The 14,373-nt window shown below is 33.7% G+C and overlaps 2 protein-coding genes across 2 annotated transcripts; one reads left to right on the plus strand and one right to left on the minus strand.

Annotated features, from left to right (window-relative positions):
• Positions 1-1,981: 1,981 nt before the first annotated feature.
• Positions 1,982-2,866, plus strand: LOC127079429 (ethylene-responsive transcription factor ERF086-like). Its single transcript, XM_051019812.1, has one exon. The coding sequence runs from the start codon at positions 1,982-1,984 to the stop codon at positions 2,864-2,866; it is 885 nt and encodes a 294-aa protein (XP_050875769.1).
• Positions 2,867-3,803: 937 nt separating this feature from the next.
• On the minus strand, positions 3,804-10,389 carry LOC127079419 (zinc finger CCCH domain-containing protein 34). The gene is made up of 7 exons (XM_051019804.1): positions 10,029-10,389; positions 9,792-9,937; positions 9,564-9,629; positions 9,193-9,315; positions 8,751-9,065; positions 8,345-8,665; positions 3,804-4,864 (listed from the first exon to the last, which is right to left on the minus strand). Exons 1-7 carry the CDS (start codon positions 10,114-10,116, stop codon positions 4,478-4,480), a joined length of 1,446 nt encoding a protein of 481 aa, XP_050875761.1. The 5' UTR covers positions 10,117-10,389; the 3' UTR covers positions 3,804-4,477.
• Between the last annotated feature and the right edge of the window lie 3,984 nt (positions 10,390-14,373).

A 14,373-nucleotide genomic window follows, 5' to 3' on the forward strand; every position in this document is an offset into this window, starting at 1 on the left:
AGCTTTTCATTGATCTCTTTGACCAACACACTTTTCTATCAGATTTTGAAGATCAATATTCATGTCTCCTATAATCAAACTGTTATTAAAAATTGCTCAAAGGTTCATACACCTACTAGGATTTATTTCTATCTGTATTTGTTTTTGTTTTGTTTTGTTTTGCTTTAGGTTTTTGTGCTGTGCATATTCTCTCATCTACATAAATCCAATTAATTTCAAATATTCTTTTAAATTGTAAATTTTATTTAAAAGTATTCTATCAAGTCTCAAATATAATTAAATATTATATATGAAATAAAATACCGCGATTATTTAATAATTTTAAAAAATATTTTTTTATTTACATTGAAATTCATTAGAAAGTACATAAATTAAAAATTCTTTTGTCTTTAGATTAAACTACAATAACTTCTAAAATTTTACATACAACTAAATCATTTTGACTTTAAACTCAGATATTAAATTATAGCAATATTAATATTTGTTAATTGAATTGTACTTTGAAACAAAACTATTTTTGTTTATTTATTTTTTAAGAATGCAATTTTTCAATTATAATTAAAAATACTAAATTTATATCTTGACTATCTATTATTTGTCCAGCTATAAGTATATAATAGTGGCGGAGCCACATTCATATGTGAGGGGTGCATTTATTAGCTAATAATCCATTTTATTCATATTTGCACCCCTGGAATTTTGAATTTGCAACAAAGACACAAGCATAAACCGATCATCTAATGCATATCAAGTTTTTTTTTTATATTATACTAACGTTTGAATACGATATTTTTTTATTTAATATTAATTTTAAATAAAAATTATAAAAAATTAATAGTACATCGAATTATTTTATATGATAATCGCTACTTACCACCACAAGCTTCACATTTAAGTATATCGAATTATTTTTGTTATGACACTAAATACACCATATGAAAAATAAGTAGATGTATAATAGATTTTTTTTTAAATTATAATTTTATATTTTTATTTACATAATTATTATATAATTAATTTAAAATTAAATATTTTACAACCCTAACCAAATTCGAATATGCACTGGTTATATTTAATGTCTTTATAACAAAATATATAGATGATTTTGTACATGATGATGATATAGTTAAAAGTTTCTGATCCTATCCTACATAGAGGTTTCAGATTTTAAATAAGTTGTTTGAATTTTACATTAACCAATTTCATCACTAATTAATTAATAGATTAATTAGGCATTTGAGCATAGTGAATAGCTAATTAAGACCATGGTCAACTAAACATGTAGGACAAATAATTAATAATTTTAACAAGTGGGCCTTTTAATAGGCAACCTTTTTTCTGATTTTGTACTATAATATATGATTTTTTTTTTCAATTTATGACGCAAGCTAGGGAAGACTCATGCACCATTTAGGTTTTGGATAAATTTTTATCTGGGAAGAGTTAAATACTATAACTGCTCCCTTTGAAAATCATCAAACAAACAAGACTTTTTAAATGTAATTGGTTCATTATTTTGCATTAATAGCTTCACATGGACATATAAGGTACTCTATCAATCTCTATATAAAAAAATTACACTTGCCTCCATTAAAATCTATATATATATATATATATATATATATATATATATATATATATATATATATATATATATATATATATATATATATATATATATATATATATATATATATATATATATATATATATATATTTATTTATTTATTTATTTTATTTTATTTATTTATTTATTTTTAATTTTTGTAAACACTTATCACCTTCGAAATCTATTAAAATTTATCCATTCTTAAATAAAAATGGAAGATATGTTTTATAAAAAAAGACACAGAAAATATCCTTTTCCTTCTCTCAATGATCAAATAAGTGTCCTTAAAAGACTTGCCATGATTTCCATTCTATTCTATGCTCTCTACTCTCTTCTCTTCTCTTTCCTTAACTAACACAAATTTTCCCAACCATGTCCACTTCTAGAACCTCGTCAAACACTTCCCTCACAGGACATGATCATCATCACAATCAAACTCAAATTAATCTATCTCTTCTTCAACGGAACACGTCGGTTTACGGCGATAAAAGAGGAAGAAGAAAACAAGTAGAACCGGATAGGTTTCTTGGTGTAAGGAGAAGACCTTGGGGTAGATACGCAGCTGAAATCAGAGATCCTAATACTAAAGAAAGACATTGGTTAGGAACTTTTGATACTGCTCAAGAAGCTGCTTTTGCTTATGATAGAGCTGCTCTTTCCATCAAAGGTAGCAATGCTAAAACAAATTTCATATATTCAACTTCTTCTCAGTCTCATGAAACCAGTCTTCACAATGTTGTTACTCCTTTAGATCCTCAAAAAACACAACCAGTTACCAACCAAACTAGCCTCTCTCAGCTAGATGATGATTCTCATTTGAACAATGAAAACTTGTTCTTCTCTGATGATTCTGCTAACTCGGGCTATCTCGAATGCATTGTTCCGGTTAACTGTTTCAAACCTATTTCAAATACCAACAATTCAAACTTTGATCATAAGAGTAATGCAAGTGGTTCAACTGAACATCACCAAAATGTTGTTGATTCCATTAGTGCAACAAATTTCATGCAGGGTCAATCATTTTATGACTACAATGCATTCTCTCAAGAAGCATTCAACATTGACGACACAAGTGAAAGTAGTGAAGGATTACGGGATTGCAATTACAATGAACTATCAGCTATTTTTAACACACCATTGAGTAATGAAAGTCCAAACTATGAACTAATGAATAGTCATGATGCTTCTTCAACTAGCTATTCTTATCCATCCTATTCATCTTTCGGCGACATTGACATGGAATACTCGCTCTTCTGAGGACCCTACAAGGGTTCTCTAAAGATAGAAGTTGTGGAAACTCTTAGATTTTTTTGAGCTCTCTTTATTGAAGCAGCTTTATTTTTGAACAAGAGTGTGTTAGAGTTTGCTTTTTGTGTACATGTGCAATCAATCATTTGCATGCACTTAGTACGTTGTTACGTTGGTCTAATATCTATAAGAAATAGGAAGTTTTTTTTTTCTTTCTTCTAAAGTTATTAATGAATGAATGAGTGAATTAAACACATGGGTTAGGTCTTTTGAGGTGGTTATAAAATGTTGAAAAAAAGGGCAGGGGTGACCACTACTAGACTGCTACTAGTTATGTCTTTCACGCAAAGGAAATTCATAATTATTTAACCATGTTATATGATTGTGTCTCTACTACTGTTATTATACTTGCTACTACGACGTATTCAAACTATACAATACAATACAATACAATTCCTTCAAAGACTAACTGTACAATACTTAATCTATGAATGATTATGCTTATCAATATATATATATATATATATATATATATATATATATATATATATATATAAATCATTATGCATATTTTTGTAAAGCGACCCTCCACCATAGTATCTTTATATATAGATACATGAGCATGCGCAAGGAAGAAAACATGTTGATAGCATGGTTTATAAAACTTTTATATTAATTTTCCAGATTCATCAAAAAAAATCTCTTTTAATAATACTCTCACACCCCAAAATCTCTCCCCTCCTAACTTCTAAACAAGACATTACATATTTGATTGTCCAAAGGGGGGAGAGGTGATAACAAACTAAAATGGCATCCAAAATCAAACATCAAATTTTGATCAGGTATAAAAAATTAAAATCCCATCCAAAAATGTTATCTGATCTAACATCAAAGCTTGATCAGATAAGAAAATCCAATGAAAAATGCGAATAAAAAGGATGTTACATACTAAAATGTGTTTCTTCATATTCTTGTTCCAGAATAAATTCAAATACCAAGTCAATCAAACTTTTGATTGTCACAACAACAAAGTGTATCCAAAAATTACAAACCATATAAGATAACAATGTGAAGCCTCATTGCAGTCTCCTGATTATTTCTCTTCACAGTAAACCCTATAGATACAAGCTGGGAAGTATTGAATAGGACTTCCAAAACAGAAATGGAAAATTGTTACCTAATTCAAAAAAAGGTTCAGGTGAAGAGGCGAAACACACGGTCAATGAAAGTCTGGACAGAATGTTCTCATATGAAAGAAGATTGAAGCATAAATAAGCACAACAGACTCCAAAAATTGGAGATGTGGATGGACATGTGCACAATGGAAATGGAATTGCAGATTCTTTAGGAGTTATTCTAAAGCAAGGCAGTTGTATGGGTTGCTAAAATTTTCATGGTTGGCCATGGTTTATTCAAGATCAAAGGAATGGCCACAATAAAGATTTATGAACATAAAGATAATCAGTGTGAGGTGTGCTAGATCTGAATATGGAACTGAGATATAACTGGGAGGGAGAACAAAAAGAACCCTATTTGAGAACCTCCTTGAATAATGATATCTGGTTGAAGAATTGAGATTAAAAAAAAAAGGAGTAATGATGATGTATGCATTCACATTTCTTAACTTGAGGTGTGAGAGACATTACTACTTGTGGTATTGGCAGCTGGTAAAGGACTAGAACTCCGCGTGCTGGATTGAGAAACATGGCCAGCAGTTGACAAATTCAAGCCAACTGATCCAGTCGTAGTGCTCGCTGATGAAGATATTCTGGATGGAACAGACTCTCTGCTGGATCCTGCGGTAAGTTCAGGCTGCAATTCTGATGAAGAAGATGAAGGAACAAGAGTACCAACAGATGAACCCACAAAGTGCGGCGCAACTGGCACATCAGTCAGGGAAGAAGCAGATGGACTGTAACTCAGTGATGCAATAGGATGATCAAATTTGCATGTGGGGCCAAATTTGCATATACCACGCTGTGTGTAATGAGTGCAAGGTGCTGCCCCCTGATTAAAAAACACAAACATAGGATATTGGAAGTAAGAACGCAGACAAATAATAGTTTGGAAAAACATTTCATCTGAACATATTTTACATTCCCAAGTATAAGTCTTTTAAACAGATAAAGTGACAACTGACAAAAATCTAAAATATATTAAGATACTTTCCTTTAGCCAGATCCAAATGCATGAAGAAAGAAAGCACTAACAGCTGAGCGGGCCATATAAGACAGACTTATCGTGTTTCAAAATAACCACCACATTCAAGAGAATCGGGAGGGACTCGGAATCTGTCTATAATATGGAAAACTAGAAGCACGCTTAATCTAGAATTACAGGAAGGACATACAGAAACCTTAGCCATAGCCAGCACGGGAACATAGGATTCAGAGATTAAACAGATGATAGAGCATAAGAGCAACTACCTCTTAACTAAGGAACACGCAACAAAAGGTGTTTCCTAGCACTGACAAGAAATTTCAAGCCTATGCGACTGATGAGCAAGCAACTCCGCACAAACCCAAATTACACATAAATATTTCATATTTAACCTAAATGGCACTCTGATAGAAATCAAAATTCATGCATGTGAATAAGTAAAGAATATGTAATACTGAAAATGCCAAAATCTTGAGTTTAACAGGGAATTAAAAAAAAAGTAAATGGAAATTATGTTGGTTATCACATAAGAGAGTCTAGATCAAGTAGGCAAAAAAGGGATGCCATGGAATATGCATAAGATGAAAAAATTATGGTGCAATTAATGAAACATTGAGGAAAAGGGATCTGGAAGACATACTCTACAAATTGTTAAGACACTTCCTTCACAGAAATCGGGCAACTGATTATTAGAAAGACCATTTGTAAAAAGCATTACAAGAAATATTTCTAAATGGTTTTACTGATATTTTGGTTGAGACCATTGGGGAAAATGCCTTCAGAAATACCTTTTCTCAAATGGTTTTACTGGCAATATGGTTTGGACAAAGCCCATTAGCACTATTTGATCGATGCAACAGAGATCGCCTGGTGGGATAAGCCTTACTTGCTGGGTGACTAGTTTCCAGAAAATATTAGTAAAAATAATAATCTTAGGACTTCGTATTAGGGAATCTTAGCTTCTCCAGCCAAGTTCCTAAGAGTCGAATCCATAAAACCAACTCGTATACAACAGCAAAGAGTCCACACTTGCTATGTGGGGTCAGCAACACAGTGCCAAATCCTTAAAAAATTAAAATTATGGAGGCTAAAAATAGCCTATAAAGTTATCCTATTAAAATTGTACTATAAGATTTCACAGAATACTTAATCTCAGACACAGAAAAACCTAAAATATTTATGCTCTTACAAATACCACCTGAAAGGTTACCCCAAACAATCATTAAGTTGTATGCAGGACTAACTCTAGGCATAGGATAGCCCTAATTTGATTGATTCTTCCCCGGATTTCAGTTTTAATCCATGCCATTCATGATAACCGTTCTTAGGCTCAATATGATTGCCAAAAGCAACTCTCAGGAATTCAGCCCTATACAAGCCCCAATAGCAATTCTTGTAAGGATCATAACAAAAAAAATACTAAAATTCCATACGAAGGGGCTACCTTATTTGTCGATCCAATTATCCTAACATGATACTAATTTTTTGAGTGGTATGTCCAACAAACCAAACTAACTAAAGGATGCATTAAAGGCAATATAAGGACTGGATGAATTGAAGAGAGGGATTGCCAAACATCTCTTTTCATCTCTAATGAGTAATGACTTCTCAAAGGATACAATTTATCAACCCAAAAAGGAGTGAAATTAAAGTGAAGAAAATTTCACTATGCAACAAACTTATAAAAGTACAGACAAAATCAGAATTGCAATCATCTATTTCCCTCTCATCTTTCACACAAATATGATCGGTATAGTGTATAATATCTTTTAAGGTTGTCAAATATGTAACTTAATTTATTAATAGCTATATCATATTTCCTTGGCATCATTTTAAGGGCCATGATACCCCACAATATTATTATGAAAAGCATGGTAACATGAAATCATTACCTGGTAATTAATAGTAACATGTTTACATATAGGAAGGGGTGGAGCCAGAATTAGAAAGCTGCATATACGTACTATTAAAAGAAAAAATATCTCAAGGGATGTTAAATAAACTTCTATATACCAAAAAAAAAAATTCAATTTACCAAAACAGAATTCCATGTATATGGAAAAGAAGTATATGCAGGATGTGAAAATGGAAACATGAAATGTAAAACCTCACTATTGGAAGCAGATCTAACTATAATGTGCAGGACTCAAGAAATTACCTTAAAGATTACATATAGGAAAAAAACACCCCTTCATGGTCAATATAATAATATGGGAATTCCCTAGTAATTTGGGGGAAAAAATACCCTTTCACGGTTGTTACATAAATATGGGAATTCCCTAGTAATTTTATATGGCAATATGTTAACACCATGCCCAGTCACCCCCTCACGCCCAACACTCTTGGGCTTGGTGCGTGGATATAAACGGTGGCTGGCCTGCAGCCCAATCAACAGGCTTTGATATAAACTCATCCCTACAAAACCGGCTTGTAAGATGAATGGTGTCACTCTATAGAAACTTTTTCCAGACTCTATCTGCAACCAATGTAGGACTTGAGATTTTCCCAATACTCATAGAAACATTGTGTTCAAATACAACAGAACGTGATAACCCCCAATCACAATTTTTTTATGTTAGCATTATCTACATAGTTAATGAGGTGTGCGATAATCTTTAGCTCTTTATAGTACACTGAAATTTTTTTATTAGGATCTTGCAAACAGAACTTACCCTGAGTACAGTCATAATGCATCAGACAAAAACATGTAACAAAATACACACCTAAATAAAGCAACGAGATGAACGCCGAGTTCGCTATAAGAATCTCGAATAGACTGCAGAATTATAATTCAAATATTTCCCAACTTTGATTAAAACACTTGCCCACAGGGCATTTATGACAATTCATCAAATGATCATTCCACTAACTTTTAGAGGCTGTTCAGATGTGAAATAACAGAAAATGAACATGACACATAATAAAAAAGACAAAATCCCAATATCTTAGAAAATTGTAAACATAAGAATAACCAAAGCCCGTGCACTAGGAAGGAAGGAACAGTGGCTCCAACTATGATTTGTTTTCAATGATGAATTGCAAACTAAACTTGTATTTCATTAAAGCAAGTTTCAAATTCTGCATGAAGCTATTGAAAACAAAATGATCATAAGTCAATTTGGTTAAACCACAGCAATAGCTATAGCAATTTCAACCACCAAAAACTATAATATTTTATTGGAGAGGAAAGACGGGTCAATGACAAAGCAATAACAAAAAAATATTTCGTTTTCTACAAGGTGGAAGAGGGAAGGAGAATCATGGAGATATATTCCGCAACTCAATAAGAGGAGCAAAAGAACAAAGAAGTTGAGAGGAAATCATTACCGGGCGTAAAGGAAGACCTGCAGGACCAAGGACAACATTCCCTTTTTGTGCACTCATGTCTAGAGGTTGGTTATACCTATATGATGGACCAAATGGAAGATCCTCTGGTTTAGAGTAATAATGATACTCTTGATGATTAGGCCTGGCTGGAAATGACTGCTCCGTATGACCTCTGCTTGAAGGACCAACTGAGGAAGCAGAAGGTTGATAAGGTCCAGTATAGGCATTACCTGGTGAAGGTAGCTGGGTTATGCCATAGAGCTGTGTGGAACCAACATTAGCAGGATTACCAGAAGGAAGTACAGGGCTCGTTGCAGTAGCCTGCACCAAAGAGCTCAACAATTAACATCTTTGACGAATGCACACAAAATATGACTAAACAGTATAAAAGAAATAATTGACCTACCTGATAAGGACCCCAGCCAGAAAAGGGGACCATGGTTGGGGACAATACTACAGGTCCATAAGGGCTCTGGACAAACGAACCGGGTAGTAGAGGTGGCCTAGCGACCAGTACACCAATTTGTTGTGATGAAGGACCAGATGGAGGCTGTACGGTTGGATATATTGGGGTAGGTACTTGTATATGTAAAGGTGAAACTGGGGGAATAGGTGATGGAGCTGGAATTTGGACACCGGCAGGAACAGGATGATCAAATTTACAAGTTGCACCAAACTTGCATTGTCCTGTTTTTACAAAATAGGAACACTCCTTTTCACCCTGTTAAATTTTAATATTTTATCAACATTCAAATTCAGACTAAAATCTTTCCATTTTTAGAAAACACGACCCGACATTAAAAAATGCTTAATTTAATACATCAATTAATTAAATTAAACATACATACCGGACGTAGTGGATATCCATAATAATTTAGCGACACAGGACTAGCCTCAGTGCCTCCTGCCTGTCTAGGATGATGGTACTTGCAAGAAGCACCAAATTTGCAAGATCTTGTCCTCATATAATACTGCATTTCAAGTAACCAGCAGACATAATCAACACAAACGAAAAGTCCTATTAAACTTAAAGACAATCAAAACAAAAACATAAGCTGACTCCATCCTCAAACATACACACATGACAATTGAACTTGAGCACAATATTCATGACACAAAACAAGGAATTACAGTATCAACTATCAAATGCAACCATTTGTGCATTTGATAAGTGAGTCCATAGCCCACAGTATTATTTAAGCGAAATCATATAAAGAACCTGGCACACAGGCTGGCCTGCACGTTCTGGATACTCCCCTACAGTCCTAGAAGCAGCTCCAATAACCTAATCAAACCATTAACATATCTCGAAATTAGTACAAAACACTATCAAGATATAGAATGCAAAACAAAACATCTTAAATTAACCACAGAATCAAGCACGAAATCACGAAATCAAATACACGTGAATGAAGGCAAAGAAACAACAACAACAAAAAAACATTACCGCGCTACGGTCAGGAGGATGGTTGAACCGACACCTAGAACCAAAGCCACAGAAACCTGTTCTCAAATAGTAAGTGCAATCAGCTTCATCAGGTCGTAGTGGATACGAATCCTCTCCAGCACCAAGCCCCAATTGCCACATAGGTTCTGCATTTTGCAGAAATCAACAAGATCAAAATTCAAAAACCACTTCCCAAAAACACATTCTTCAAAAACCAAGAATCAGAAGATGGTTTACCTTCGAGACCGGTTTGGGGGTCGGGTCCGGTCCATTCCGGCGACGGATCAGAGCGAGAAGGCTCAGTGGACCGGGGATAGTGGTCCATTGCACGGTAATCTAGAATGAGAGGTTCCGATCAAATGGAAGTTGGTTGTAGAGAGAGAAAATGAGGTTGGATTTTCTCTCTCTTACTCTCTCTCTCTCTCTCTCTCTAAATCTCTATCTGAAATGAGTCTAACCCACGCGGACACAGCTTCTGTCTCTACTCTCTCTCTCTCTCTTTCTCTCTCTATCTTTCAGTTTCAGTATCAATTTCAATTTCAATGCGTTTTGATTTTTGATCTTTCTGTGTCTGCAACTAGGGGCTTCTTTTATTGGTCTCTCATCACTTTGTTACTTGCTTTTATTTTTATTTTATTTTATTTTTATATTTACCTATCTTGTACCCGCCATGAGATGACACAGAAATTACCATATATGTAGGAGTATTTATTATCTTCATTTAATTTTTCTTGTTTTTATTCAGGTTATTGCTACGTTAATGTATCGTTATTATTGTGGTAGATTAATTATTACAGAAAAACGGACACCGGATATTTGTGTCTTTGTTTTTCTAATTAGCTTAACTCTGTGGTAATTAGTTAATTAACCGTTTTTTACGTAGTAATTATCCCATTAACTATATTTTTTTATTATCGTAATATTCATTTTTTAATATCTGTAAATTTTAGTTCAATTAGGGATGATATTTATTTTTATTTAAATTTCAGTTCAATTGAGAATTTGAACTTTCATACTAACGTGATTATTATTGTTTTTTTATTAAAAAAATATTATTTATTTTTAAATAGAATTCAAAATAAAAACTAATGATATTATTCTTATTGTAGTAAAATATTTTTTATGACAAAAAAAAGTTTAAATCCTTATAGATATATAAAAGAAAATGGAAATTATAATTAATTTGTTTTAGAAAGAAAAAAAAGAGGAAAGGGAAATTGTGAAGGAAGCTGGTATGTAAGTGAGGAGTAATTGCAATGGAGTAAGGTGTTGAACAAGTTTCAAGTATGACATTTTCGGTCAGGGGAAGGGTGTGAAAGGACTAAATTATCCTTGATTCAATTTCGACATGTGAGTTGGTTGGAGTCAATAGACTATGGAATATGGTAATGACACAATTGTCCTTTAGTCTTTTTTTTTATTTTTTGTTGCTTTTCTTTTTGAACTAATTGTTTTGTATTACATTAAACTAATGTAATGGGTGATTAATTAAATATAAGATTGAATTGGGTTGATTAATTAATGGATCTTGTGGGGTGTTGCTGATGGTTTGATAGCATATGCAAAAAAGAGCCTGAGATAGGTAGATGATATTTGGTCCATGTGGAATAAGGAAGATCTTCCTTAAAAGCAGTAAAAGGTTGCATGAATTTACTATTATCAAGGATGAATCCTATCCCTTATTCAAACCTTCGGAATAGAATGTGACGATTTGGCTTTCTAAAGGTAATAAAGTGGAAAAATAAGGATTGTTTTATATAAATAAATATTTAAGAAAAAATAAGATTGTTGTTTTAATAAATGTATGATATATTATAGTAATATAACTTTTATTTGTTCAACAATATAAATTTAATTTAATTATAACTTTAACTTCTCTATTTTCAAGTGTTTCCGGAATTTATATTTTATATTAAATATATTCTAATTAAATCATTCTGTCAGATTTTTCAATTTAAAAATATGATGTGATATTTTTTAAATATGTAATATAATTATATAAGTTTATTTAAATAAATTTACTATTCTCATATTATTAATTAAATTTTTTTCCATAAACACTTGTATTATACATTATTAGATTATATGTGACATTATATCACTATTTTTTTTAGTTTAAAAATATGTGACATTATATCACTATTTTTTTTAGTTTAAAAATATGTGAAAGAGACTAAAATTGGATAAATTTAAAATGAATGGACCAATTTTGTGAATGAGTAAAAATTTATTAATCAAATTGTACTTAATCTTAAATGTTAAGGATCAATCCCTTTTACGATCCTATATAATTTCGCATAAATTAAATTTATTAAAATATTGTATCATTTCTATAAGCTTGGATAATTTTGTTGATTTTAAAAAGTGATCGTCCATAAACTAAGTAATATCGGGCATCAAGAAGGTTGTTTGGCAAAACTAGCGAGTTAGGAGAAAATCTAGTCCTAAAATCTTGAGAAGTAACTCATTATGCTAGCCAGGATCAATATAGTGTTGGGATGGAAATGATCATACCCAAAAGAGGCGGTCTAGTGCGAGAATGGTATCGAGTGGGAGCCCAGTCATGGTTTGGGATGGGTCGAGCAAGTTACCACTCATCCATCAATGGGCGTACATCGCATTATAGGTGCGATACATTAGCTGTTTTGACTAGGTCACAAAAGGGAAACTAATCCTCCAAAGAAAGAGGAAATTGTCCCTCCATGATCCCACGCATTCCCCGGGATATGGGAGAAAGTGTTGATTACTGGACTGGGTCCGATCCAAGGCAACCTCTCTATATATTTCCCAACCTCTAAGATGACAATGCACATTCACTTAAGAAAACCCTAAGATACACAAATTTTAGAGAGAAAAGGTAATGACTCTCACAATCACCATATGAGTAGATTATCCCTCTCTCAATGTAGTATTTTTAGCAAGTACAATCAGCGTCTACCATTTGGCTCCACTAAAACTGACCCGGGTCACACTCATCTTCAAATCACAAGTTGCATTTATCATCTACTAAACATGGTGACATTTGAGGGATCATGACATTGACCAAAGTGGTCACGTCCATTCACACCATAACAGGGGGTTTGTCGGAGGTGGAGAATTCAACTCTTCTCATAGGAGATATGCTCAAAAATAATTTGTTGGATGACTTGTCTGTTAGCCTCTCACCGAGTTCAGGAAAGAAGTTAAAACCTGGAATTATTTTCTCTACAAAGAATGTCGTCGGTATACATTTTCACGACAATTACCGTAGGGTTATAACGGTGTAGTGTGACGATTGAGATATAACATGGGTACTGATTGACCCATGAAGCTCATCATATGTCCTATTTGGGGATGCATATAAAAGGCTTCGGTTGAATCAAAATGGCATTCAAGCATTCAAGCATTCAAGCATTCAAGGTTTGTTGATTAGACTCTCTGACGAGCATGTACAGTTAAAGGGTTACATAACTCTCAAGATAATATTTGGGATGAATGCGAATACAAATATGATCAAGGTCAAGTATCTTGTGGTAGATGCCCCTTCTTCATATAACATCATCATGGGGCGTTATACCATCAATCTTTTAGGAGTCGTCTTGTCGACCTTGTATCTACGTATGAAGTATTTACTTCGTAACAAGCAGTTTGGAATAATCCAAGGTGATCAAGAGACCTCCCAAGAATGCTACTAGGTTATCCTTAGGATAAAGAGGGTGGAGATGGATGCAAACTTTGTTCTACAACCATATGCACTAAGAGAAAATTATGTAAACGTGGATCCCAAGATAGACCCTAAGAAAGAAAGATTAGCTGTCATACCCCAAAATTTGCCCATCAATAGTTCAAGACATTTTTCAGGGGCATTCCGACTCATTTTATGGCACTGATCTTAAAGGGACAAAGGCCCAGCTCACGAATGGCCCAATCCAGAAAATGGCCCAAACTGGCCTGTTCGCTACACGCTCGCCTAGCGAACGTTACGTTCGCTACACGCTCGCCTAGCGAACGTTCGCTACACGCTCGCCTAGCGAAGCAAACGTTCGCTACCAGCTCGCCTAGCGAGGCTGACAGACAACAAAAAATTTCGGGCTTCGTTCTGAGCCCATTAGGTCATGAAAAAGGGCATTATAAATACCAGCACTTCAGTAATGAAAAGAAAAAATGAAAAAAGGAGAGAGGAGAACTCTAGCAAGCAAACCCTAGCGCTTACAGACGGAAAACCCTAAAGGAAGCCCTGAAGGAAAAGCCGGCGGCGGCAAGGTCACTTCCGCTCAATTCGATCCGATCAGCCAATTCAAGGTTACCATTCGATTACAAACAGGTTGGCATTGCTATTACTACCCTATGTTCTTAATTTGCACATGGTATCATGATTGAATTTATGAAACTATCTTAAGTTTTACATATGAATTTAAGTATGCATGAACCGTTGAATGTCTAACCACATAATCTCTGTAATGAATGCTATAAAGTGTGAAGCTTGCTGCCATTATATCGTTATTAAAACCGGAATCCGCAGCCACTCGCTAGCACATCGCTAAGCGAGCATGCAGCGAGTATTCGCTAAGCCTTCGCTAGGCGAGGCAGGCGCGAACCTGAC

Source organism: Lathyrus oleraceus, chromosome 1 (genome assembly GCF_024323335.1).
Source record: "Lathyrus oleraceus cultivar Zhongwan6 chromosome 1, CAAS_Psat_ZW6_1.0, whole genome shotgun sequence".
Classification (NCBI taxonomy): domain Eukaryota; kingdom Viridiplantae; phylum Streptophyta; class Magnoliopsida; order Fabales; family Fabaceae; genus Lathyrus; species Lathyrus oleraceus.

Bases quoted from the DNA above. Each gene is read 5' to 3' on its own strand.
- LOC127079419 (XM_051019804.1), bottom strand. From the start codon at position 10,116: ATGGACCACTATCCCCGGTCCACTGAGCCTTCTCGCTCTGATCCGTCG. The intron at 9,316-9,563 runs GTTCTTTATATG...CTTGAAATGCAG, and splicing joins CAGGCCAGCCTGTGTGCCAG to TATTATATGAGGACAAGATC. The intron at 9,066-9,192 runs GTATGTATGTTT...AAAATTTAACAG, and splicing joins ATGGATATCCACTACGTCCG to GGTGAAAAGGAGTGTTCCTA.
- LOC127079429 (XM_051019812.1), top strand. From the start codon at position 1,982: ATGTCCACTTCTAGAACCTCGTCAAACACTTCCCTCACAGGACATGAT.